The sequence below is a fragment of the Neolamprologus multifasciatus genome, chromosome 16 (genome assembly GCF_963576455.1).
Source record: "Neolamprologus multifasciatus chromosome 16, fNeoMul1.2, whole genome shotgun sequence".
In the NCBI taxonomy this organism is placed as follows: domain Eukaryota; kingdom Metazoa; phylum Chordata; class Actinopteri; order Cichliformes; family Cichlidae; genus Neolamprologus; species Neolamprologus multifasciatus.
The window spans coordinates 35,033,373-35,061,363 of record NC_140454.1 but is presented as its reverse complement, the minus strand read 5'-3'; the positions used below and the strand labels follow the sequence as shown (position 1 = coordinate 35,061,363).

General features: G+C 44.1%; 1 protein-coding gene across 11 annotated transcripts in view; it reads left to right on the top strand.

The window, feature by feature from the left end:
- LOC146501191 (titin-like) overlaps window positions 1-27,991 on the top strand; it is a 171,660-nt gene that overhangs the window by 125,164 nt on the left and 18,505 nt on the right. For all 11 annotated transcript variants that reach the window (XM_085135574.1, XM_085135573.1, XM_085135571.1 and 8 more), the window contains 17 exons: window positions 19-17,298; window positions 17,402-17,698; window positions 17,939-18,526; window positions 18,625-18,927; window positions 19,045-19,341; window positions 19,431-19,718; window positions 19,843-20,148; window positions 20,295-20,597; window positions 20,683-20,988; window positions 21,117-22,880; window positions 23,037-23,330; window positions 23,541-23,825; window positions 23,927-24,226; window positions 24,333-26,399; window positions 26,521-26,823; window positions 26,913-27,218; window positions 27,686-27,976. In XM_085135574.1, coding sequence (XP_084991700.1) covers window positions 19-17,298; window positions 17,402-17,698; window positions 17,939-18,526; window positions 18,625-18,927; window positions 19,045-19,341; window positions 19,431-19,718; window positions 19,843-20,148; window positions 20,295-20,597; window positions 20,683-20,988; window positions 21,117-22,880; window positions 23,037-23,330; window positions 23,541-23,825; window positions 23,927-24,226; window positions 24,333-26,399; window positions 26,521-26,823; window positions 26,913-27,218; window positions 27,686-27,976 — 25,578 coding nt within the window. The remainder of the gene's footprint in view (window positions 1-18; window positions 17,299-17,401; window positions 17,699-17,938; window positions 18,527-18,624; window positions 18,928-19,044; window positions 19,342-19,430; window positions 19,719-19,842; window positions 20,149-20,294; window positions 20,598-20,682; window positions 20,989-21,116; window positions 22,881-23,036; window positions 23,331-23,540; window positions 23,826-23,926; window positions 24,227-24,332; window positions 26,400-26,520; window positions 26,824-26,912; window positions 27,219-27,685; window positions 27,977-27,991) is intronic.

Sequence of the window (27,991 nt, the reverse complement as noted above, 5' to 3'; positions counted from 1 at the left end):
TTCTTTTATATCTTATAGATCCACCTGGACCTCCAGTCAATCCAAGAGTTACAGACACAACCAAAACCACTGCCACTCTGAACTGGGGAAAACCTCTTCATAATGGTGGACTGGAAGTTACTGGATATGTCATTGAGCACAAAAAAGAAGGAACAGAGGAATGGGTTAAGGATACCCCATCATCTCCACTTAGGATCACAGAATTTGTTGTTCCTGAACTAGACACTGGTGCAAAATACTGCTTCAGAATTAGTGCTGTGAATGCTAAAGGAGTGGGAGAACCTGCCGAAACTAAGGAATTCACTGAGATTGTGGAGCATGCAGCTGAACCTGGAATGGAGCTTGATGTTGAGCTCAGAAGAACTCTTGTTGTCAGAGCTGGCTGCTCCATTCGCCTTTTTGTGCCAATCAAGGGACGTCCTACACCTACTGTCACCTGGACCAAGGAAGGCGGACCTGTTCCACGTGCAGTCATTGACAGCACTGAATCATTTACGATGCTGATCATTCCTGAGAGTTCAAGAATTGATGCAGGTAAATACGAGCTTACCCTCGAAAACTCAGCTGGAAAGAAGAGTGCTGACATACACGTGAGAGTTCTGGATTCACCTGGGCCTCCGCTTAACCTAAAACCAATCAAGATTGACAAAGAAAGCATTACGCTTCAGTGGGAAATGCCTCTCATTGATGGTGGTGCAAAGATCACAAACTATATCATTGAGAAAAGAGAATCAACACGCAAGGCTTTTGCTACTGTTGTTACAAAGTGCCCAACTACTTCAGTCAGAATTTGTGACCTGGGTGAAGGTTGTGAGTACTATTTCAGAGTGTCTGCTGAGAATGAGTATGGTATCGGTGAGGCGGTTGAAACTTCTGATCCAATTCGTGCATCCCAAACACCAAGTTCTCCAGAGAGCATTATTCCTACTGATATCACCAAGAACACTATCAGCCTGGCTTGGACCAAACCTAAGCATGACGGTGGAAGCAGAATTACAGGATATGTCCTGGAAGCCAAGAAGAAGGGAACTGATCAGTGGTCTCATATTACGACGGTCAAGAACATGGATTTCACTGTGAAGAATCTCAATGAGAATGAGGAGTACATTTTCCATGTAATGGCTGTCAATCATTCAGGTAGGAGTATTCCAAAGGAGAGCAAACCCATTGTTGTCAAGGATTCTACTTCTTTGCCAGAGTTTGACCTGCGTGGAGTTTGTCACAAGACTGTTATTGCCAAGGCAGGAGATGATATCAAGGTTGAAATTCCAGTTATGGGACGTCCTAGACCAACTGTCTCTTGGCAGAAGGATGGCGCAGCCCTGAAACTCACACAGAGGACCAATGTAGAAACTACTGCTGCTACGGTCATTATCAGCATCAGTGAGTGCACCAGAGCTGACAGTGGTGTATACACCATGACAGGAAAGAACATTGTTGGATCTGTGACAGACAGCATCACTCTGAAAGTTCATGATGTACCTGGTCCACCCAAAGGACCCGTTAAGATTGTGGAAATATCTCGTACTTATTGTATCTTTTCATGGGAAGCTCCTGAGAATGATGGAGGGGTTCCCATCAACAACTATGTCATTGAAATACGAGACACCACTTCTCAAACATGGACTGAGTTGTCGTCTACCATCATCCGCACAATGTTTAAAGCCATCCGGTTAACTACTGGATCAGAGTATCAGTTCAGAATAAAGGCTAAGAACAGATATGGTGTTGGACCTCCTATTACTTCAGAGACAGTGGTGGCTGCCTATCCATTCAAAGTCCCTGGTCCTCCAGGTACTCCTAACGTTGTTGCATTTACCAAAAACTCAATAACAATTGGCTGGAATGAGCCTGTGAATGATGGTGGAAATGAAGTCATTGGCTACCATGTTGAGAGGAAAGAAAGAACCAGCATAATGTGGTATAGGATTAGCAAGGGTCTTGTGAAAGGAAATATCTTTAAATCCTCTGGACTTGAAGATGGAGTTGCTTATGAGTTTCGTGTCATGGCTGAAAACATGGCTGGAATTGGTAAACCCAGCAAGGCCTCAGAACCGATATTGGCCTTGGATCCTGTTGACCCACCAGGTCAGCCTGTGCCAATATCTGTCAACAAGAATGCCATTACTATTCAGTGGACAAAGCCTGAGTATGATGGTGGGTTCAAAATCACCGGCTACATTGTGGAGAAGAGAGAACTGCCTGCTAGTCGCTGGATGAGAGCCAACTTTACCAACATAATTGAAACAACGTTCACTGTTAGTGGACTAACTCAAGATGCCTCATATGAGTTCCGTATCATAGCCAGAAACTCAGCAGGTGCAGTGAGCATACCTTCTGAGCCTTCAGATCCTATTATCTGCAAAGATGACATTATCGAACCACGCATTATGGTAGATGCCATCTTTAGGGATGTTGTTCTACTAAAGGCAGGAGAGTCATTCAAGCTTGAAGCTGATATTGCTGGTCAACCAACACCATCTATGGTTTGGACCAAGAATGGAAAGGAGGTTGAGAATACAATGAAACTGGAAGTTAGGTTCACTGAACTGACAACTACTCTAACCAACAAGGACTCTATAAGGCCAGATGGAGGTGAATTCATTTTGACTGCCACTAATGTTGGTGGATTTGCAAAGCACATTTTTAAAGTTAAAGTGCTTGACAGACCAGGACCACCAGTTGGACCTCTTAAGGTAACTGATGTCACAGCTGAGACCTGTGCACTCTCCTGGGCTCCACCTGCAGATGATGGTGGTTTCAAGATTGAAGGATATGTGATTGAGAAGCGTGAATCAAGCAGACTGGTTTGGACCAGTGTTGTTTCAGACCTCCAAGATACACAATGCAAGGTTACTAAGCTGCTCAAAGGAAACGAATACATTTTCAGAGTAATGGCAGTGAACAAATATGGAATTGGTGAGTCGCTTGAATCACAACCCACTATTGCAGACAACCCGTATGTGATTCCAGATCCTCCTGAGAATGCTGAGGTGACAGCTATCACTAAAGATTCAATGGTTGTCATGTGGCAAGCACCTAAGAGTGATGGTGGAACTCCCATCACCACCTACCATATTGAAAGAAAAGATAGAATGGGCCTCCGTTGGGTCAAATGTAACAAGAGGAAAGTCAAAGATCTGCAGTTCAAGGCAACAGGTCTTGTTGTTGGACATGAATATAAATTCAGAATTATTGCTGAGAATGCTGCCGGATTGAGTATACCAAGTGTGTCTAGTCCATTCTACAAGGCCACTGATGGACTATACAAGCCTGAAGCTCCATGCAACCCCAGAATCTTGGATACAACCAAGTCTTCAATTACTGTGGCTTGGAACAAACCTGCATTTGATGGTGGCTGTGAAATCATGGGCTACATTGTAGAAACATGCATCCCATCTGAAAAGAAGGAAGAAGAGGAATGGACCATTGTGACACCCAAGGAAGGTCTTCCTGCTACCTCATTCACCATTGTTAACCTGAAGGAGAATCAAGAGTACAAGATTCACATCTCTGCTGTCAATAGTGAAGGAATTGGAGAGGCAGCATCTGTACCTGGTAATCCAAAGGCAGAGGACAGGCTTCTCCCTCCTGAGATTGATTTGGATGCTGAACTTCGGTCAGTTGTCAGGCTTAGAGCTTGCTGTTCACTTAGACTGTTTGTGCCTATCAGAGGCAGACCACCCCCTCAGGTAAAATGGACCAAAGGAGATGGGGAGCCAGTTGAGAGGGCAATCATTGACAGCACAACATCGTACACATCACTGATAATTGAAAATGTCAACCGATTTGACAGTGGAAAGTATAATCTTACTGTTGAGAACAGCTCTGGCTCCAAGACAGTTACAGTACAAGTCAGTGTGCTTGATACACCAAGTGCCCCACAGAATCTGAAAATTACTGCTGTGACAAAGGATGCTGTGACTCTGACTTGGGATCCACCAGTGAATGATGGTGGAGTTAAAATTAAGAATTATGTTGTTGAAAAACGCGAGTCTACAAGAAAAGCATATGCCACAGTCAATGCGCTCTGCTATCAAACCACCTTCACTGTTGACCAGCTCCTGGAAGGATGCAACTATTACTTTAGAGTTTTAGCGGAGAATGAGTATGGCATCGGCTTGCCCATTGAGACTGGTGAATCAGTTAAGGTGTCAGAGAAACCACAGCCTCCTGGCAAAATCACTCTTAAGGATGTTACCAAAAACAGTGTCACTCTCTCCTGGGAGAAGCCAGAGCATGATGGTGGCAGTAGAGTGGGCTGTTATGTTGTTGAGATCCTGCCTAAGGGTGCTGACAAGTGGACCCAAGCACTGATCGTAAAAGAAACAGAAGCTACTATTAGTGGACTAAATGCAGGTGAAGAATATATGTTCCGTGTTGCTGCAAGAAATGAAAAAGGAACAAGTGAGCCACGTCAGATTGGAGTTCCTGTGATTGTAAAAGACCTTGTTATTGCACCTGCTGTCAAAATGTTGTTCAACACATTTACTGTGTTGGCAGGAGAAGACTTGAAAGTGGAGGTTCCTTATATTGCACGCCCCAAAGCAACAGTTTCATGGGTAAAGGATGGTCTCCCTCTTAAGAGAACTAGCAGAGTAAACTTTGGTGCTACAGACACAATGCTGAACCTCACTATAAATGAAGCTACTAAAGATGATGTTGGACACTACATTATTACTCTTACCAACACAGCAGGAGAAACTAAAGCAGATATTGGCATTGTTGTTCTTGACAAACCTGGCCAACCAGGTGGTCCAGTTAAGGTAGAGGAAGTCACTTCTGACAGTGTAACCATCTCCTGGAATCCACCAGAGTATGATGGTGGTTGCACCATCAAAAGCTATATTGTAGAAAAGAGAGACACATCTACAACTGCCTGGATGGTTGTATCTTCCAACCTAGCAAGGACCAAAATTAAGGCAGGCAGGCTGAAAACAGATTCTGAGTATCAGTTTAGAATTACTGCAGAAAACAGATATGGAAAAGGCCCAGCTCTTCTATCAGCATGCATTTTGGCTCAATACCCATATAAACTCCCAGGCCCTCCAGGTACACCATCCATTGCAGTCTGCACCAAAGATAGCATGGTGGTCACCTGGAATGAACCTGTCATTGATGGTGGAAGTTCTATCTTGGGCTACCACCTTGAACGTAAAGAGAGGAACAGCATCCTTTGGGTCAAACTAAACAAATCTCTTATTACAGACCAAACCTTTAAGACCACTGGCCTAGAACCAGGAATGGAGTATGAATACAGAGTGTATGCCGAAAACATAGTTGGAATAGGCAAAGTAAGTAAAGTGTCGGAGGGCTATATTGCTAGAGATCCTTGTGATCCACCTGGCACCCCAGAGGCAATAAAGATTACTAAGGACTCAGTGACTATTGTTTGGACCAAACCTGAGTATGATGGTGGTGCAAAGGTTACAGGCTACATTGTGGAAAAGAAGGAGCTTCCAGAGGGTCGTTGGTTGAAGGCTAATTTTACTAATGTAATTGAGACAGAATATTTAGCAAGTGGACTTGTGGAGGGCAATCAATATGAGTTTCGTGTCATTGCCAGAAATGCTGCTGGTGTTTTCAGTATTCCTTCTTACAGCACTGGTCCAATTACTGCCAGAGATGAGATTGAGCCACCGCGCATAAGCATTGACCCAGAGTATACACAGAATATTGTGGTCAGTGCTGGCGACAACTTCAAAATTGATGCAGATGTTCATGGAAAACCACTGCCCTCTATCCACTGGATGAAGGGAGAGCAGGAACTAGGCAACACAATTCACAGGGAAATCAAGAACACACCCACCAAAGCTTTTATATCTGTCAAAGAAGCTAAACTTTCTGATGGAGGGCAATACATTTTGCTACTGAAAAATCCTGGAGGAGAAAAGACTGTACAGGTCAATGTTGTTGTTCTAGATAAACCTGGAGAACCACAAGGGCCTCTTGTTGTCACAGGAATAACCAAAGACAGATGCTGCCTTGCATGGAAACCACCATTGCAGGATGGTGGCAGCAAGATCTGTCACTACATTGTGGAGAGAAGAGAGACAAGCAGACTAATCTGGACTGTAGTTGAACAAAAAGTGGAGAACATTTGTCTAAAAGTTACCAAGCTCCTGGAGGGAAATGAGTACATCTTCAGAGTCCGTGCTGTCAACCAATTTGGAGTAGGCGCACCACTTGAATCTCCTGCTGTCATAATCAAGGATCCATACATGCTACCTGGATCGCCCAAGAACTTAGAAGTTTCAAATATTAAAAAGGATTCAATGGTGCTTACCTGGGAGGCTCCTTCTGAAGATGGTGGCAGTCCTGTAACTGGATACATAATTGAGAAGCATGACAAAGAAGGCGTAAGATGGACTAGGTGCAATAGGCAAACAGTCACTGATTTGAGTTTTAAGGTCAAAGGCCTTTTGGAAAGCCACAATTATGAATTCAGAGTTGCAGCTGAGAATTCTGTTGGTGTTGGTGAGCCAAGCTCCCCAACTGTTTTCTACAAAGCTCTTGATCCTATCTTTAGGCCTGGCCCACCACATAACCCAAGAGTTACAGACACTACAAGAACATCAGTATTCCTGTCATGGGGAAAACCCATTTCTGATGGAGGCTGTGAGATTCAGGGATACATTGTTGAGTGCTGCTCTACTACTGCTGAAGCACCTGCTGCTGAAGGAGCTGCCACAGACACAGTTGTTGAAGAATGGATAATGTGCACACCAGCTACAGGTGTTAAGAAGACTAAGTTTGAAGTTGCAAATCTGAAAGAAAACCAGGCATACAAGTTTAGAGTATGTGCAATCAACAAAGTAGGAGTTGGTGAGCATGCTGATGTCGCTGGAATTGTTGTTGCTAAGGACAGAGCAGATGAGCCAGACCTTGACATTGACCCAGAACTAAGAAAAATTGTTACCATTAAAGCTGGTGCGTCCCTAAGACTCTTCATTCCTATCAAAGGCAGGCCCACACCTACTATAAAGTGGGACAAAGATGAAGCTCCCCTTAAAGAGAGTGCTCAGGTGGAGATAACCAGCAGTTATACATTGCTTGTGATTGATAAAATGAGCAGAAATGACAGTGGAAAATACACAGTCTCTGCAGAGAATTCCAGTGGAACCAAATCTGCATTTGTTGTTGTCCGTGTCCTTGACACACCTAGTGCTCCTGTTAATCTTAAAGTGAAAGAAATTACAAACCAGTCAGTAACATTGGAATGGGAACCACCTCTGTTGGATGGTGGATCCAAGATCAAAAACTACATTGTTGAAAAAAGAGAAAGCACACGCAAAACATTTGCAGCTGTTGTCACAAATTGTCATGCTCTTTCATGGCAGATCGAACCACTCCAGGAGGGCTGCAGTTACTACTTCCGTGTACTTGCAGAGAATGCTTATGGTGTTGGTCTGCCTGCAGCAACTGTTGATCCTCTTAAGGTCTCAGAAGTGCCCCAGGCTCCAAAGAGTTTAATTGTTACAGACCAGACAAAAACAAGCATCTCTCTGGCCTGGGAGAGGCCAGAGTATGATGGTGGTAGCAGGATCATGCAGTACTTGCTTGAGGTGCAGCTGAAGGGTCAAGAGAAATGGTCTGCTGTAAACACTTTTAAGACAATGGAAGCAACAGTCTCCAATTTGAACCCAGGAGAGGAGTATCTTTTCAGAATTACAGCTGTCAATGATAAAGGGAAGAGTGACCCCAAAGTCCTTTCCGGGCCAGTGATGACCAAAAACTTGGTCTTTGAGCCAGATGTCCGTCCAGAATTCAGCAGCTACAGTGTTCATGTGGGCAAAGACATTAACATTGACATTCCTGTCTTTGGACGTCCTAAACCTACCATCACATGGACTAAAGATGGCGCTCCCTTGAAGTTTACTACAAGAGTCAATATTGTCAATACACCAACACATACAACACTAAGCATAAAAGAGGCAGCAGGCGATGATGGTGGTATGTACAGCATAAATGTTGCCAACTCAGTTGGAAAGAAGGACACAACAATTGAAGTCATTGTACTTGACAAACCTGGCCCTCCATGTGGCCCTGTGAGATTCGATGAAATCACAACACAGAGTGTCACTATATCATGGGACCCACCAAAACACAATGGTGGATGCCAAATTTCAAACTACGTTGTACAGAAAAGAGATACGACTACTACAACATGGGAGAATGTTAGTATCAACTGGGCCAGAACCACCATAAAAGTATCTAGACTAAAGACTGGAGCTGAGTACCAGTTCAGGATCATTGCCCAGAACCGTTATGGTAAAAGCCATGGTCTGGATTCATCTGCTGTAGTTGCTCAGTACCCATACAGAGAGCCAGGCCCTCCAGGCACTCCTTTCATCTCTTCTCTCTCTAGGGACCACCAAATTGTTGAGTGGCATGAACCTGTCACAGATGGAGGCAGTCCTGTTCTTGGCTACCATCTTGAAAGGAAAGAGAGGAATAGTATTCTCTGGGTCAAGATCAACAAGACTCTCATCCATGAGACAAGTTTCAAGAGTTACCCCTTGGAGGAGGGTGTTGAATATGAATACAGGGTTTATGCTGAAAATATTGTTGGAATTGGAAGGAGCAGCAAAGTCTCAGAGGGATGTGTTGCCCGTGATCCATGTGATCCTCCTGGAATACCAGAGGCCATCCATGTGACCAAAGACACCATTGTCATTCAGTGGACTAAACCAGAATATGATGGTGGAAGCAATATCACTGGCTATATTGTGGAAAAGCGTGATCTGCCCGAGGGCAGGTGGGTAAAGGCAAATTTTACTAATGTGATTGAGACCCAGTTTACAGTGACTGGTCTGACTGAAAATGCACAGTATGACTTTAGAGTCATTGCTAAAAATGCTGTTGGCACTGTCAGCAAACCATCATATAACAGTGGACCTATAACTGCAAGTGATGCTGTGGAGGCACCCAAATTCTCCATTGATCCTGCATTCACTAAGACCATTATTGTCAATGCTGGAGAGACATTCAAGCTAGATGCTGATGTACGTGGCAAGCCGCTGCCAACAATCCAGTGGTTCAAAGGTGACAAACCAGTTGAAAACACACTTCGGCTAGAGATCAGAAACACAGAAAACCATGCAATGATTGTCATTAAAGACTCCATTAGAGTTGATGGTGGAACTTATACACTCCAGCTGACAAATGAAGCTGGCAGTGAGACTGTTCCATTTAAGGTTTTGGTACTGGATAAACCTAGCCCATGTGAAGGACCACTCCATGTCACTGGAGTCGCTGAAGATAGATGCACACTGGTATGGCACCCCCCTCTACATGATGGAGGTAGTCCTATTACACATTACATCATTGAAAGAAGGGAGACAAGTCGTCTAGCTTGGACTGTTGTTTCTAGCAACTGTGGCACCACATGCTACAAAGTTACCAAATTACTGGAAGGTGATGAGTATATGTTCCGTGTAATGGCAGTTAATAGTCATGGTGTAAGTGAGCCACTGGAGTCTGGTGCAGTAATAATGAAAACTCCATTTGTTCTCCCTGGTCCACCTCACATTGAGGATGTATCTAACATTGCCCATGATGGTATGACCATCTCTTGGTCTGCCCCTGAGACTGATGGTGGCAGTGAAATTACAAATTACATAATTGAGAAAAAGGATAGAACCGGGATCAAATGGACCAGATGCAACAGACAGAAGGTCACTGATCTCTCATTTAGAGTTACAGGCCTGACCACAGGCCATGAGTATGAATTCAGAGTGGCTGCTGAGAACATAGTTGGAGTGGGAGAGCCAAGCCTTGCAAGTTCATACTACAAGGCCTGTGATCCCAAGTACAAACCTGGAGCCCCAGGATATGTGCATGTGATTGACTCAACAAAGACTTCTATTACTGTGTCATGGGGTAAGCCTCTGTCTGATGGTGGCAGTGTCATTCAAGGATATATTGTTGAAGTCTGCAAGGCTGAAGAGGAAGAATGGACCATGGTCACTCCTCCAACTGGCCTGCGTGTCAACAAATATGAAATTACAAAGCTTACTGAGGGTCAGGAGTACAAGATCCAAGTGTGTGCTCTGAACAAATTGGGAGTTGGTGAGCCGGCAGTTCTCTCTGGAACAGCTAAGCCTGAAGAAAGGGTCGAACCACCTGAGATCCACCTTGACTCGGAGCTGAGGAAGGGCATTGTACTGAAAGCAGGCGGCTCTGTTAGAATCAATATTCCATTTAAGGGCAGACCAACACCTGAGATAAAGTGGACTAAGGATGACGGAAACCTGACTGAAAAACCAGTGGTCGAGAAAGCTCATAATTTCACACAGTTGTCTATTGACTCATGTGACAGAAGTGACTCAGGAAAATACACCCTCACACTGACTAACAGCAGTGGCACCGTGTCTGAGGTTGTTTCAGTTAAAATTCTGGATGCCCCTGGGGCCCCACAGAACCTTGTTGTTAAAGAAATCAGAAAGGACTCTGTCACTCTTGCTTGGGATGCTCCATTGATTGATGGAGGTGCCAAAATCAAGAACTATGTCATTGACAAACGTGAATCAACAAGAAAGGCATATGCAAATGTGTCCACAAAATGCACCAAAACAACATTCAAAGTTGAGAACTTGATTGAAGGTGCTATGTACTACTTTAGGGTCATGGCTGAGAATGAATATGGAATTGGGCCGGCTGTGGAAACAAAGACTGCCTCCAAGGCCTCTGAAGTACCACTGCCTGTTGGAAAGGTCTTCCTCACTGATGTAACTAAGTCCAGTGTCTCACTGGCCTGGGAGAAACCTCAGCAGGATGGAGGGAGCAGAATTGCTGGCTATCTAATTGAGATGCAACCTAAGGGTACAGATAAGTGGGGAGTTGCAACAAATACAAAAACATGTGAAGGTACTGTCACAGGCCTTACAGCTGGAACAGAATACCTATTCCGCATCATTGCTTACAATGAAAAGGGAAAGAGTGAGCCAAAAGCACTTGCTGCACCTGTGATTGCCACTGACATGACCATGGAGCCCAGCATCAAAATTCCATTCAACACTTACAGTGTATTAGCTGGAAAGGATCTAAAGTTAGATTTTCCTGTTCTTGGCAAGCCAAAACCTAAAGTCACCTGGGCCAAGGATGGTCAGCCTTTGAAGGTGACATCAAGAATGAATATAAAATTCACTAAAACAACAACAGGAATAGAAATTACTGAGGCATGCAAGGAGGACTTTGGCAAATACACAATTACAGCAGCCAACACCACTGGAACAACCGCAGAGGATGTATCTGTCATTATCCTCGACAAGCCTGGTCCACCAAAAGGGCCAATCAAGATTGTTGAAGTGAGCAACACCTTTGTCCACCTCTCCTGGGACCCCCCGGAGTACACCGGTGGATGCCAAGTAAAGAATTACATAGTGGAAAAGAGAGACACAACCAGTACAACATGGCAAACAGTCACCACTCAGCTAGCTAGAACAGCTTTTAAGGTCAGCAAGCTGAAGACAGGTTCAGAATATCAGTTCAGAATCATAGCTGAAAATAGATATGGAAAGGGTGCGCCTCTGGATTCCAAGGCCATTGTGGTGCAATATCCATTCAAACCACCGGGTCCTCCAGGAACACCACATGTGAAATCTGCAACTAAAGAAATGATGATCATTGAATGGAATGAGCCAGTCATTGATGGTGGAAGTGCAGTTATTGGCTACCATTTGGAAAGCAAGGAAAGAAGCAGCATTCTATGGAGCAAACTGAACAAGACTCTCATCACAGACACACAATTCAAGATCGTTAACCTTGAGGAGGGTATTGGATATGAATTTAGAGTTTATGCTGAAAATATTGTTGGCATTGGCCGATGTAGTAAAGTATCAGAGTCCTTTGTTGCTCGCGACCCATGTGATCCTCCTGGTACCCCAGAAGCTGTATCTATTTCTAAGAACCAGATCAGGATTCAGTGGACTAAGCCTCAGTATGATGGTGGTAGCAAAGTGAATGGATATATTGTGGAAAGGAAAGACCTTGCCTCTCCTGATGGACGCTGGGTAAGAGCTAACTTTACCAATATAGTTGAGACTGAGTACACTGTCACTGGTCTGACAGAAAATGAGCGATATGAATTTAGAGTTATTGCAAGAAATGCAGCTGGCATCTTTAGCGAGCCATCTGACAGCTCTGGACCTATTACTGCTACTGATGAAATTGAACCACCAAGGGCCTCAATGGATCCTAAATACAAAGATGTTATTGTTGTAAATGCTGGAGAAAATCTGCTTCTGGATGCAGACATCTATGGAAAACCAATTCCTGAGGTGCTCTGGTTGAAAGAGGGCAAGGAAATGGACAAAGCCTTACGCATTGAAGTGAAAACTACACAGAAACGTGCAGCAATGACGATTAAGGATGTAACCAAGCTTGATAGTGGCCACTATGACCTCACCGTCAAAAATCTGGGTGGTACAAAAGTGTTCCCTATCACAGTTAAAGTCCTTGATAAACCAGGTCCACCCACTGGACCCATGAAGATTACTGGAGTCATGGCCGACAGGTGCATTCTTGCCTGGTCTGAGCCAGTTCTAGATGGCGGAGCCAGTATCACTCACTATGTGCTGGAGAAGAGAGAGACTAGCAGGTTGTCCTGGACCGTGGCTGCATCAGACATCAAGGGTCTGTACCATAAAGCAACAAATTTGCTTCCTGGAGATGAATACATTTTCAGAGTCAGAGCAGTGAACAAATATGGCATTGGTGACTATCTGGAAAGTGAACCCATCATTGCACGCAATCCTTACAAGCCTCCTAGTGCTCCTGGAACTCCAGAAGCCAGTCTGATCACAAAGGACTCTATAGTTTTGTCGTGGACAGCTCCTGAACAGACTGGTGGAGCTGAAATTGAAGGCTACCATCTTGAAAAACGTGACAAAGACAGTGTACGGTGGACAAAATGCAACAGACAAAAGCTTACAGACACTCAGTTTAAAGTCACAGGTCTGATCACAGATCACTTCTATGAGTTCCGTGTTGCTTCTGAGAATGAGGTTGGAATGGGAGATTTCAGTGAGCTGTCCCTGTTCTACAGGGCATGTGATGCCATAAGACCACCTGGGCCTCCGCACCATCCTAAAGTAACAGACTACACAAAGTCCTCTGTCTCTCTGTCTTGGGGCAAACCTGACTTTGATGGCGGTGCTTATATCAAGGGATACATTGTTGAAATGAGGGAGTATACACCGGTACCTGAGTCAACAGAGGAGGCAGAGATAGCACCAGCAGTAGAAGCACCAGTTGAAAAAGAATGGACAATGTTCACTCCACCCAGTGGCATTCAAGCCACCAAATTAACTATAACAGACTTGAAGGAGGGTGGAGAGTACCAGTTCCGTGTCTCTGCAATAAATTCAGAAGGAGTGGGGGAGGCTGCTAATGTCCATGGCACAGTGGTTACTTCTGACAGGGCAGAAGCACCAGAGATAGAACTTGATGCTGAACTCAGAAAGGTTCTATCTGTCCGTGCTGGTGGGACTCTACGCCTCTTTGTCACAATCAGAGGAAGACCTGAGCCTGCTGTAAAATGGGAGAAAGTTGATGGTACCCTTACAGAGCGTGCTGTAATTGATACTACTAGTTCATTCACCATGCTTGTCATTGACAATGTTCATCGCTTTGACAGTGGCAAATACTCACTAACACTAGAAAACAGTAGTGGCAAAAAATCTGCAATTGTTGCAGTGAGAATTTTGGATACACCGAGTGCACCACAAAACTTTACCGTGAAGGAGCTAAAGAAGGATTCAGTGACTCTTGCCTGGGATACTCCACTTACTGATGGTGGCTCTAAAATCACAAACTACATCATAGAGAAGAGAGAGTCTGTTAGGAAGGCCTATGCTGCTGTCACCAGCAACTGTACAGCAAACTCATTTAAGGTAGAAGACCTGCCAGAAGGTGGAATTTTCTACTTCAGAATCTGTGCTGTTAATGAATATGGCCAAGGCCAGATGGTTGAAACCAAAGAAGTAAAGGTTGCTGAGGTACCTTTGCCACCAAGCAAGGTTACCCTTGTAGATTTGACCAAGACTAGTGTGTCACTGACTTGGGAGAAACCTGCTCATGATGGTGGATGCAAAGTAATGTGCTACAATGTAGAATTTAAGCCTAAGAGTGGGGATAAATGGGGCACAGCATGTACAGTTAAGGTACCAGAAGCAACTATTCCTAATTTAACTCCAAATGAAGCTTATTTATTCAGAGTTGTTGCAATCAATGAGAAGGGGAAGAGTGAGCCAAAGGATCTTGGCTTACCTGTGGTTGCAAAGGATGTTGCTATTGAACCATCTATCAACTTGCTGTTTACCACATACACTGTGAAGGCTGGAGGTGACCTCACTTTTGAGGTTCCAATAAGAGGCAGACCAAAGCCCGCTGTGTCCTGGAAGAAGGATGGCCTTCCTTTGAAGCAAACCACATCAGTTTCTATCTTAAACACTGTAGCCTCATCCAAAATCATTATCAAAGAGGCTAAGAAGGAACATGTTGGGAAGTATGAAATGACTTTGGCAAACACAGCAGGAACTGTTACAGCAGATATTGGAGTCATTGTCCTTGATAAGCCAGGTCCACCTAAAGGAATTAAGGTGGATGCAGTGACTTCAGACAGTATCTCCCTTTCCTGGTCCCCACCAGAATACGATGGTGGCTGCTCCATCAGCAACTACATTGTGGAGAAGAGAGACACAAACACACAGGAATGGCAGATGATAGCAAGTAATGTTGCTAGAACAGCTTTCAAAGCTGGCCGCCTTACACATGGAGCAGAGTATCAGTTTCGTATTTATGCAGTTAACCGCTATGGAAAGAGTAGCTATCTGGATTCACCTGGAATCACTGCTCAGTACAATTTTAAACAACCCGGACCTCCTTCTACACCCATAGTGAAACTGGCCACCAAGTCTTATATGCTGGTGACTTGGAATGAGCCAGTCAGTGATGGTGGTAGTCCTGTTCTGGGCTACCACCTGGAGAGGAAGGAGCGTTCTAGCATTCTTTGGACAAAGATGAACAGAGGAATGATCAAAGATACAGAGTACAAAGTCACTGGAATTGAAGAGGGCATGATGTATGAATACCGTGTATATGCTGAAAATATTGCCGGTATTGGTAAATGTAGCAAGGCTTGTGAAGCTGTAGCAGCAAGAGATCCATGTGACCCTCCAGGTACACCCATTATCATTGCAATCACCAGAACATCAGTCTCCTTATCTTGGGAAAAACCAGAATATGATGGTGGAGCAAAGGTTTCTGGTTACACAATTGAACGCAGAGACCTTCCAGAAGGACGATGGACAAGGTGCAACTTCACTAATGTACCTGAGACCCATTATGATGTGACAGGCCTTACAGAGAACAGCCAGTATGATTTCCGTGTCATTGCAAAGAATGCAGCTGGACTGTTTAGTATACCATCAGACAATACTGGTCCCATCACTATTAAAGATGATGTGGAGCCACCACGCATCATGATTGATGTGAAGTTCAGAGAGACCGTGTTTGTGAAAGCCGGAGAAACTCTAAAGATTAATGCGGATCTTGCGGGACGTCCTGCTCCTGTCATTTCATGGACCAAGAATGGCAAAGAAATCGAGCTAAGAGCTAGAATTCAAATTGTTTCAACAGACACCAGCACATGTCTCACTATAAAGGATTGTATCAGAAGAGATTCTGGACAGTATGCCCTGACTTTACAAAATATTGGTGGAACAGTTACCATGCCAATAAACTGTGTGATTCTAGATAGGCCAGGACCCTCAGCAGGACCACTTCAGATTACAGGTATCACAGCAGCAGAGTGCACTCTGTCTTGGGGTCCACCTCAGGAATCTGGTGGTGCAGACATCACTCATTACGTTGTTGAAAAACGTGAGACCAGTCGACTGTCATGGACACTGGTGAAGGCAGATGTCACAAAAACATTCTTTAAAGTCACAGGCCTGCTCAAGGACAATGACTATATCTTTAGGGTTCTTGCTATTAACAAGCATGGTGTTGGTGAAGCTCTGGAGAGTGATGTTATAAAGGTTACAGATCCATACACCTTTGCCACTGCTCCAGCTAGTGTTGATGTCACTACTATAACTGGAGACTCAATGACCCTCACCTGGTGCAAGCCAGCCAATGATGGAGGCAGTCCCATTACTGGATATGTGATTGAGCGACGTGAGAAAACAAGCATGCGTTGGGTCCGTGTGAACAGAGATCCAGTTCCTGAATTTACCACAGTAGTAACCAAACTCCGCAAGGGTTGTGAATATGACTTCCGAGTTTATGCTGAAAATGCAGCTGGTTTGAGTCCACCGAGTGAACCATCTGCAACATTCAGAGCAGTAGATCCTCTGGTCGTTCCTTCTCGACCAACCAAGCCAAAGATTGTGAATTCAACCAAAGACAGCGTGTCTATTGTCTGGAAACCACCAACAGATGATGGTGGTGCTCCTATCCTTGGATACAGTGTAGAATACAGAGACTACATCCAGAAACCAGAGGAAGAAGAAGAATATGAGGAGGAAGAGGAGGTACTTGAGTCACCTGAAGAACTAGCAAGATGGGTTGAGGCCATCCCTCTTACAAAGAGCTTAGAATTCACCATCACTGGATTGAAGACAGATGCAGAATATGAATTCTGTGTTAAAGCAATCAATAAAGTTGGCAGCAGTGTGCGTAGTCCATATTCAAATCCATCTGCCGCAAAGGACAGAACTGCAGAACCATCATTTGATGTTGACATTGAGATGCGTAAAGTGCTCTCTGTTAAGCATGGTACAGCATTTACTCTTAATGTGCCATTCAAGGGAAATCCTTTGCCATCAGTGACATGGGCTAAGGAGGGTGTTGATCTGAAAGTCAGAGGAACCATTGAATCAACAGAATCCAGCACTTCATTGACTATTGAGAAGTCAACTAGAAATGACTCTGGAGAATACACTGTCACAATTGAATCACCACTAGGAAAAGCAACATTGCCTGTGGTTGTCAAAGTACTTGACTCTCCAGGACCCCCAATGAATGTTAAAGTATCTTCAGTGACCAGGGATTCTGCAACCCTCACTTGGGATCCTCCAGAGAATGATGGTGGTGATGCAGTAAAGGCCTACCATGTTGAAAAACGTGAGGCCAGTAAGAAAGCCTGGGTGTCTGTGACTGGCAACTGCCACACTCTGACTTACAAGGTGGAAGACCTACAGGAGGGAGCTATCTATTATTTCAGAGTTATTGGAGAAAATGAGTATGGAGTGGGTGTCCCTCAGGACGCTAAGGCTGGGACAAAGATCACAGGTAACATATGCACTGAGTGCTTATATTTGTAAAAAATTTTTCTTTAAAAACATCATAAATCAATATTATGGACTTAATAAAATTGTCCTGCTGTCTGTTATAGAGGTACCAAGTCCACCTATGAAACTTGGAGTTGCAAATGTTACCAAGGACAGTGTTACTATTGCCTGGACCAGACCAGAATATGATGGCGGAAGCAGAGTCACTGGTTATCTTATTGATGCCCTGGAGAAAGGACAGACCAAATGGGTGAAATGTGCCACTGTGAGGACCATGACTCACACAATCAAGAGCCTTAGGGAAGGTGCTGAGTACTTTTTCAGAGTCCGTGCTGAGAACCATGCTGGACTTAGTGAACCCAAGGAGATGATCGTTCCGGTTATTGTCAAGGAAATACACGGTATTGTTGCTGTCTTTACTTTAAACTTTTCACATTAGACATATTACATAATGTACATTTCTGACATGCTATGTCTATATATAATTAATCCTAATAATAATAATTATAATAATCCTAATTTATATAAATGGGCAAGTTTTTAAAAGCTATGGTATTTCCGAAATAATAAACATTATTAATGTTTTACTAAGCTGCCATGTCTTACCACAGTCCTGTGTTATTATTTTTATTTTCCAACAGAGGCTCCAGAGTTTGACCTAAAGAACTACCCCAAGAATACAGTTTATGTAAAAGCAGGATCCAATCTGACCTTTGAGATTCCATTAACTGGCAGGCCCATGCCAAAGGTCACTGTTTCCAAGAACAATATTGTCATTAAGGGATCCAAGAGGCTGCTGACAGAAGTAACTCCAGATAGTTTAATCATCACCCTAAATGAAAGTGTTTCAGTGGATGCTGGCAAATATGAAATCACAGCCTCAAATGCAGGAGGTACTACCAAGATTTTCATTATCTTCGTTGTGCTGGACAGACCTGGACCTCCTGTTGGTCCAGTTCAGATTGGAGAAGTTGGAGAGACCACAGTGTGTCTGAAATGGACTCCTCCAGAGTACGATGGTGGCAGTCCTGTTACGAATTATGTTGTTCTTAAACGTGAAACCAGCACTCCTGCCTGGGTAGAGGTGTCGACTACCATTGCCAGAAGTGAGATCAAGGTGACTAAGCTGACTAAAGGAGAGGAGTACCAGTTCAGAATTAAGGCTGAGAATCGTTATGGTATCAGTGATCATATTGACAGCAAGCCGGTCATGATAAAGCTTCCATACAGTAAGCCACTTTATCCTGTATCTTCAATTCCAATTCTTCTGTTTTATGAACAAGGCATCTTTGTTAATGTATTCTAACAAGAGTGTGTTCTGTAACAGCTGTGCCTGGACCTCCATCCACACCTTGGGTTAGCTATGTATCTAGAGAAAGTCTCACAGTCTGCTGGAATGAGCCAGTCAATGATGGTGGAAACCCTGTGGTTGGATACCATCTCCAGATGAAAGAGAGGACCAGCATCCTTTGGCAGAAAATCAATAAGACCCCAATCCCAGGAGACCAGTGGCGTGTCACAAACATCTGCCCTGGTCTTATCTATGAATTCAAGGTGGCAGCTGAAAATTCTGCTGGTATTGGAAAAATGAGCAAAACATCAGAAGAAGTGCTTGCTATTGATGCCTGTGGTGAGTATTTTAAGTATTTAATTTTTGCAGTTTTATGCCTTAATTATATGAGCTTACAACTGAAAATCTTTGCAGTTACTTTATTAAACTTGGATCTTTCTCACTTTAATAACACAGAACCCCCGGCAAATGTTCATGTCACTGAAGTCACGAAGAACTCGGTCAGTCTGGCCTGGCAGAGGCCTCCATATGATGGTGGCAGTAAGATTACTGGTTACAGTGTAGAAAGGAGGGAGGCACCCAGCGGCAGATGGGTGAAGGCCAACTTTACAAACATCATTGAGATGGGTTTCACTGTATCTGGACTGACCCAGGATGAGTCTTACGAGTTCAGAGTTTATGCTAAGAATGCAGTTGGGTCTGTCAGCAATCCATCTCTCATTGCTGGACCAGTGACTTGTGTTGATGCATGTGGTGAGCATATAATCCAAAATTATATGGACATTTATTAATTACTTGTAATAATTTTATTTATACACTTGTATAAATGTTTCTCGTCACAGGTGCCCCAGCTATAGACCTTCCTCCAGAGTATCTGGATGTAGTTCAGTACAAAGCTGGAGCTACAGTTAAGCTCAGAGTAGGAATTATTGCCAAGCCTCTACCAACAATTGAGTGGCTCAAGAATGGAAAGGAGCTAGTAACAACCTCCACTGTGTCTGCTGAAAGCACAACGGACTCTTCTGCTGTTCTGATCAAGGATGCAACTCGCAATGACACAGGTTCATATGAGATCAAGATTAAGAATGTTCTGGGGTCAGCATCTGCAACCATCAGAACTGAAATCCTAGGTATTTATAAGTTATTGATTCTCACATTTCCTTACATCTGAATTCCTAACCAGTTTAAATCCAGACTATAAAGCCTCCATCATCTCATCCATCCATGTTATTTTAACTTTTTATCTTTCCTTAGACAAACCTGGACCCCCAGCTGGCATTATTAACTTCAACTCCATCACAGCAGAAAGAATTATGTTCAGCTGGGAACCTGTGCCTGAGTGTGACCAGGGAGGCTCCAAAGTCACCCACTACATTGTTGAAAGACGTGAAACCAGTAGAGTGGTGTGGTCAACAGTTTCTGAAAGGTGTGAACAGACGTACATTGCCATTGGCAAGCTGGTCCGTGGAAATGAGTATGTATTCCGTGTAATGGGTGTTAACAAGTATGGAGTTGGAGAACCACTGGAGTCAGAGCCTGTCATCGCTAAGAATGCCTTTGGTAGGTTTCACTAGAGTGGCATGGGATCCACAGCAGCTATCCTGTGTGTTTCTTATTCTTTTTAACAAATTTTATTTTTATCAGGCTTTTTTGTCATTAACTTCACTGTTATGTGATCTTAACACACCTATTGTCTGTTCTTAAAGTAACTCCTGGGCAGCCTCATACCCCTGAGGTGACCACCATTACAAAGTCCACTATGGTGGTGGAATGGGGCAAACCAGGTGTGGATGGAGGCAGTGCTGTGACAGGCTACTACCTGGAGAGACGAGACAAGAAGAGCTTGCGCTGGATCAGAGTTTATAAAGATCCTGTCACTGACACCAAACAGACAGTTTATCACTTGACAGAAGGAAATGAATACCAGTATCGTGTCTGTGCCATTAACAAGGCTGGAGAGGGACCGTTTTCTGATGCATCAGACTATTATAAGGCTGCTGACCCAGTTGGTAAGTACACTTAGATTCACAGATTTACCACAAAAGTAATGATTACTAATCTACACTCCACTTAACAAATACATGGTACTTACAGATCCACCAGATGAGCCTTGCAAGTTAAAGGTGGTGGACTCTACCAAGACTTCCATCACTTTGGGCTGGTCCAAGCCAGAATGGGATGGAGGAAGTGAGGTCACAAGTTACATGGCGGAAAAGCTTGTGGAGGGAGAAAAAGAATGGGCTATGATTACCTCCAAAGGAGAGGTCAAAACAACAGAATATGTTGTCCACAATTTAAAACCAAATGTCAACTACTTCTTCAGAGTCTCTGCTGTCAATTGTGCTGGTCGCGGAGAGCCTCTGGAGATGACTGAACCAGTGCAGGCTAAGGACATCCTGGGTAAATTCATTACTTATTGAAAATAAAATAAATTGTGTGTTCAGTGTACAGCATGTGTTTCTTGTTTTGTATTCATGTTGCCCACATATAGTTTCCCCTGTATGACCTTCTATATACTCCTTTCCCAGAGGAGGCCCAGATTGACTCTGATGTTGCCATGAGAACTCACTACATTGTGAAGGCCGGCAAGGATGTTGAGCTGTCTGTTCCATTGAAGGGAAGACCTGCGCCCACTGCCTCTTGGAGCAAGGGAGAAGAATGCATTGACCACAATCCCAAATATGAATTCCACCATTCAGACACAAGCACAGTCCTTGTTATGCGTGAGGTGACCAAGCTTGATACTGGAAAATATACAGTAAAGATAGAGAACGGTGTGGGTGAGCCCAAGACAGTGACTCTGTCTGTCAAAGTCCAAGACACCCCAGCTCAGTGCAGGAACCTGGTCCTGAAGGAGGTGACCCGTGGAAAGGTGACTCTCTGCTGGGAGGCCCCACTTCTTGATGGAGGTGCAGAGATTACTAACTATGTTGTGGAGAAGAGAGACTCATCCAAGAGATCATACTCTATGGTGACAAACAAATGCACAGACACAACATACACCATTGAAGATCTTTCTGAAAAGACATCCTTCTTCTTCCGTGTCTTAGCAGAGAATGAGAATGGTATCGGTGATCCATGTGAAACACATGAACCTGTTAAGGCTACAGAAACTCCAGGCCCAGTCAAAGAGGTTTCAATGAAAGATTCATCAAAGACCTCCGTCACTCTCCAGTGGCTTAAGCCAGATTACGATGGTGGTAGTATAATCTCTGACTACATTATTGAGAAGAAGGTCAAGGATGAAGATTGGTCATTAGGAGGAACAAGCAGACAGTGTGAGTTTGAGGTAAAGAAACTGAAGGAGCACTCAAACATGTTCTTTAGAGTTGCTGCCAGGAATGAGAAAGGACATGGAGATTTTGTTGAAATTGGACCTATCAAGGTCATTGACTACATTATTACACCAGAGGCAGACCTTACAGAATATCCACGTGGTAGCCTCAGCATTCGCCTGGGTCACAATGTGCACATTGAACTGCCATACAAAGGCAAACCCAGACCTTCTGTTCTTTGGATGAAGGACAACCTGCCGCTTAAAGAGAGTGATCAAGTACGCTTCAAGACAACAGAAAACAAAGCCACCCTAATGATTAAGAATGTGAAGAAGGACAATGAGGGCAAATACACCTTAACTCTTGACAACAAAGTGAACAGGAAATCCTTCCACATCCATGTCATCACACTGGGACCACCATCAAAGCCTGTTGGACCTATCCGACTGGATGAAGTGAGAGCAGAGAGCATTATGATCTCATGGGATGAACCAAATGACTATGGTGGTGGAGACATAACTTGCTACACCGTGCAGAAACGTGATACCTCCCAAAATGACTGGAAGATGGCCTCCTCCAGTGTACAGGATACTCAATTCAAAGTCACCAACCTTATCAAAGGTGTCCAATACCAGTTTAGAGTGTGTGCTGAAAATAGGTATGGTGTCAGCGAGCCTCTGCTTTCGCAAATGGTTATTGCCAAGCACCAATTCAGACCACCAGGCCCACCAGGCAAGCCGATTGTATACAATGTTACCAACGATGGTATGACCATTCAATGGGAAAAACCTATCTATGATGGTGGCACCCCTATTCAGGGCTATCATGTGGAGAAGAAGGAGAAGAATAGCATTATGTGGCAAAAGGTGAACACTGTGTTGATCAAAGAAACAGATCACAGGATTTTGGAGCTCATTGAAGGCCTTGAATACTCCTTTAGAGTCTATGCACAGAATGATGCTGGGTTTAGCCGAATGAGTGATGAGAGCAAACCAATCATGGCCGTCAGTCCAGTTGGTGAGTATTAATTCAGACCATGACATAAATCCCTTTGTTACACTTGAAAAATACAACATGCTGGAAATTTTGCATGTTTTGTATAAAATCTGACTAAAATGTTGTTGGAATAAAAACACTGTGGCAAAGAGTTAAAAGGTGCATTATGCATTTCAGATCCTCCTGGCCAGCCTGATTACACTGATGTGACTAGTGACTCAGTGTCACTGAAATGGGATGCACCCAAACGTGATGGCGGTAGCAAGATTGTTGGATACAATATCGAGAAACGCCAAGGACATGGACGCTGGTTCAAGGCCAACTTGACTGATGTGCACGACTGTCAGTATACCGTCACTGGATTGGCAACAAATGAACGCTATGAGTTTAGGGTCATTGCCAGAAATGCCATGGGTGTTGTCAGTCCTCCATCCAACTCTTCTGGCATGATTGTTGTCAGAAGTGAAAATGGTGAGTAATAGCAGGAAAGAGCTTGGACAGTGTAGATATTGGGGAAGCATTAAATCAGAGTTTAAAGGGTAAATAGTATAGTTGAAGTCCAATGCTTTTGCTTCCCTTGGTTGCTACCCATGTTTTCCTCAGCTCATTTTTCCAAGAATTACCTCTACATAGCTTACTAAAGCTGCCTGCTGTAAACTAATGCCTTTTTTCCCAAACCAGCTCTTCCAAACATTGAGTTTGGCCCAGAGTACTTTGAAGGTTTGACAGTCAAGGCAGGAGACAGCATCAGGCTAAAGGTGACCATCACTGGACGTCCAGTTCCCAAAGTTGTCTGGTTCCGAGACGGTGTGGAGATTACAAAAAAGATGATGGACATTATTACAGTTCCTGGATCCAGCACCCTCTTTGTCAGGGATGCTGATCGTTCACACTGTGGGCTCTACACTGTGGAAGCTACCAATGGGTCTGGAACCAAAAAGGAAAAAATCCTTGTTCAAGTCCAAGGTTTGCAATTTTGAAGGTTTTCTGCCTATACTTCAGTATCAATATTTACCATTATATTCATTTGTATTCTAACTTAACTTTCTCACACCTATTTGACACAGATACACCTGGCGAGCCTGTTGGACCGATCACTTTCAGTAACATCTCAGAGGGCAAGTGCAGTCTGTCTTGGAACCCACCAGAGAAAGATGGTTGTTCTGAGATTTCACATTACATCATTGAGAAGCGTGAGACAGCCAAGATTTCGTGGGCATTGGTGTCTGATGAATGTAAGGAGTGCACCTTCCACGCAACCAAGCTCATTAAGACTAATGAGTATCAATTCAGGGTCTCTGCTGTTAACAAGTTTGGAGTTGGCAGACCTCTGGAATCCAGTCCCATCATTGCACAGATGCAATACAGTAAGTTGTCATTTTGGAAGGTTTTAAAAATCAACATATGGAAGTTTTCAAATCTATATTACATTTATTTAGTCATTTCCACTCACTATTAAAATTGTTTCCCCAGCCACTCCTGATGCTCCAGGCACTCCTGATGCAACTGAAGTTACAGGAGAGAGCATCACCTTGTCCTGGACTCCTCCAAAATCTGATGGAGGAAGCCCGATTCATTATTACATCCTGGAAAAACGTGAAAAGAAGACTGTCCGGTTCTACAAGGTGATCACCAAGAAGCCTATTACTGACTGTGCACATAGGGTTATCAACCTGACAGAGGATATGGAATACGAGTTCCGTGTTATGGCTGTAAATGATGCTGGTGTTGGAACTGCTAGCAACATCTCTTTACCCATCAAAGCCGCTGAGCCAAAAGATATTCCTTGCGCTCCATCAGTGGTCTGTGTTTCGGATTCCACCAGTACCTCCATCAGTTTGGAATGGACCAAGCCTGCTGACGATGGAGGCATGGAGATTCTTGGCTACATAATTGAAATGGTGAAGGGAGAAGAGGTGGAATGGAAGAGAGTAAATGAGGAGCTTGTAACTGAAACAAATTATGTGGTGACAGGTCTGCAGACAGGGGCTGAGTACAAATTCCGTGTTGCAGCTGTCAATCATGTGGGTAGAGGTGAAGACAAGGAAATTCCAGAGCCTGCTCAGGCAGTAGATAGGCTAACAGTGCCACAGGTAGATATTGATGCTGCCTTTAAGCAGACACACATTGTCAAAGCGGGAGGTTCAGTGTGCTTGGGCATCCACTTTAGAGGAAAGCCTATTCCTACTGCCACTTGGGTGAAGGAGGAAGGAGAGCTCAGTGTCATGTCAGAGGTAACAACTACTGATGGTTACAGTTCTCTGAGCATTGAAAACTGCTCTAGAAATGATACTGGCAAATATACTGTAAACCTAGAAAATTCCAGTGGCAGCAAGGCTACTACATTTGTTGTAAAAGTCATGGACACTCCTGGACCTCCAGAGGCTGTTGCCTTCATTGAGGTGACCAGAGGCTCAGTCACACTTATGTGGAAATCTCCTCTTAATGATGGCGGAGCCAGAATCCATCACTATATTGTTGAGAGGCGTGAGGCTAGCCGCCGCACTTGGCAGCAGTCCGGTAGCAAATGCACACAGCACTACCTAAAGATACAGGACCTGCTGGAAGGAGTGCCATACTTCTTCAGAGTCTCAGCCGAGAACCAGCACGGTGTGGGTGAGGCATTTGAGCTGACTGAGCCTGTCATTGCCACTGCAGCACCATCAGCTCCAAAGAGACTGGATATCCTCGACACCACAGACAACTCTGTGTCACTAGGCTGGCTGAAACCAGAGCATGATGGCGGTAGTCGCATTCAGTGTTACGTCATTGAAGCTAGGCCAAAAGGTACAGACAAATGGGTAGTTGTTGGCAACACCAAAAATCTGACCTATGCTGTTGAAAAGCTCAACAAGGGTGATGAATATGACTTCTGTGTGAAGGCTAAGAATGAAGCTGGTTATAGCAAGCCCAAGGAAACTCTGGCTCCTGTGCTGGTCAAAGAGCCTCACATTGAACCTGCTGCTGACTTAAGTGAAATCACCAACCAGCTCATCACATGCAGGTCTGGAAGCACTTTCACCATCGATGTTCCAGTCAGTGGCAGACCTGCTCCTAAGGCCACCTGGAAGTTGGAGGAAATGAGACTGAAAAACACAGACAGAGTCTCAATCAAAGTTTCTAAGGACAGAACCAGTATCTCAGTTAAGGAGGCCATGAGAGGAGATGGTGGGAAATACCATCTGACTCTGGAGAATGTGTCAGGAACCAGAACGTTTACTATTGAAGTTAATGTCACAGGCAGACCCAGTCCTCCAAGTGGACCAATAGAAATATCATCAATTACTTCTGAGTCCTGTGTTGTTAACTGGCATCCACCAGAAGATGATGGTGGCACTGACATCACCAACTACATCGTAGAGAAGCGTGAATCTGGCTCAACAGCCTGGCAGCTCATCAACTCCAGCGTGAAGCGCACCTCTCTCCACGTCAGTAACCTGACCAAATACATGCAGTACACATTCAGGGTCTCTGCAGAAAACAGATTTGGTGTCAGCAAGTCCACTGAGTCTGAGACTATTGTCGCTGAGCATCCTTACAGTAAGTGCTACTCTATAATGTCTTTTGAGCTTATGAATTTATAATATTCATTTCCATCCTATTCCATAAGATTCTTATGTTGAACTTGAATAAAACAGCAATATCTAATTTCTGATCACAGCACCTGCAGGTCCACCGACAAAGCCTATAATCTTTAATGTCACTGCTAATACAATGACACTGCAATGGGAGGAGCCCTACCATGATGGTGGAAGCAAGGTGACTGGTTACTGGATTGAGAAGAAGGAAAGGAACAATATCCTGTGGGTGAGGGAGAACAAGATCCCTTGCTTTGAGTGCTCTTACAAGGTGGAAGGTCTGGTGGAAGGCCTGGAATATCAGTTCAGGGTTTATGCCATGAACAGTGCTGGACTGAGCAAAGCTAGTGAGGCCTCAAAGGGAGCAGTTGCTCAAAACCCTGTTGGTGAGTTTAGTATCACACCATGGAGAGTTACTAAATTAGTATGTTTTTAGACAAAAATGTCTGACAAACATTGTTGATTTGTTGTTTAGATCCACCGGGTAAGCCTGAAGTCACCAAAGTAACAAGGACCACAGTATCCCTGAAGTGGTCGTCTCCACTGTATGACGGTGGCAGTCCAATTGTGGGCTACATCATTGAACGCAAGCCATACACATTGACTGGCGAGGGCCGCTGGCTGAAGTGTAATTACACCAACGTGACTGACAACTTCTATACTGTTACTGCGCTGGGAGAGGGAGAGCCCTACGAGTTCAGGGTTATTGCCAAGAATGCCAACCAGGTCTTCAGCAGACCCTCTGAGTCCACCGGCTCTGTGCAGTGCAAAACTGACTTTGGTAAGATTTGAGACCATGACACAGTTTCATCAACATGCCACAAAATAAATTCACAGTAAAATGAAACTTGTGTTTTCTGCTAAATCAGTGTAAGCAATCAAACCGAGTCCCCAAAAGTTGATTCTGTTCATCTGGACGTTTTCAGTGGGAGAAACATTTTGTCACTCATCCAGGTGACTTCTTCAGTCTCAGCTGACTGCAGGTTTCCCCAATCTTATAAACAGTACTCAAACAGTATTTGACTCAGTGGTGCTAGTTTCAGCCATTATGCAAATGTACTGTTTATAAGACAAAACGTTTCTTCCACTGAAAATGTCCAGATGAACAGAATCAACTTTTGGGGATTTACTTGCCTGGATAATTGAGCATGCATCAAGACAACCAAACCAAGACCAAAATATTTTCAAGACATGTCGATTCAGTTTAAACAAAGTTTCAAAACCCTGTACTTCATAACCACTTGACAGAGCCTCCAAAGGCCCAGCTTGACAGCAAGCTGCTCTCTGAAACTGTGATGGTCCGGGCTGGTTCAGACCTGGTTCTGGATGCTGCAGTGGGTGGAAGACCTGATCCTAAGGCTTCTTGGTCCAAGGGTAACAGAGAGCTGGACTTGTGTGAAAAGTACCACTTGCAGTATACCCCGACTAGAGCCATGGCCATCATCAAATTCTGTGACAGGGATGACACTGGAAAATACATCCTCACAGTCAGGAACGTAAGTGGAACCAAAACTGCAGAGGTCAATGTCAAAGTGCTTGGTGAGTGGCTTTTTA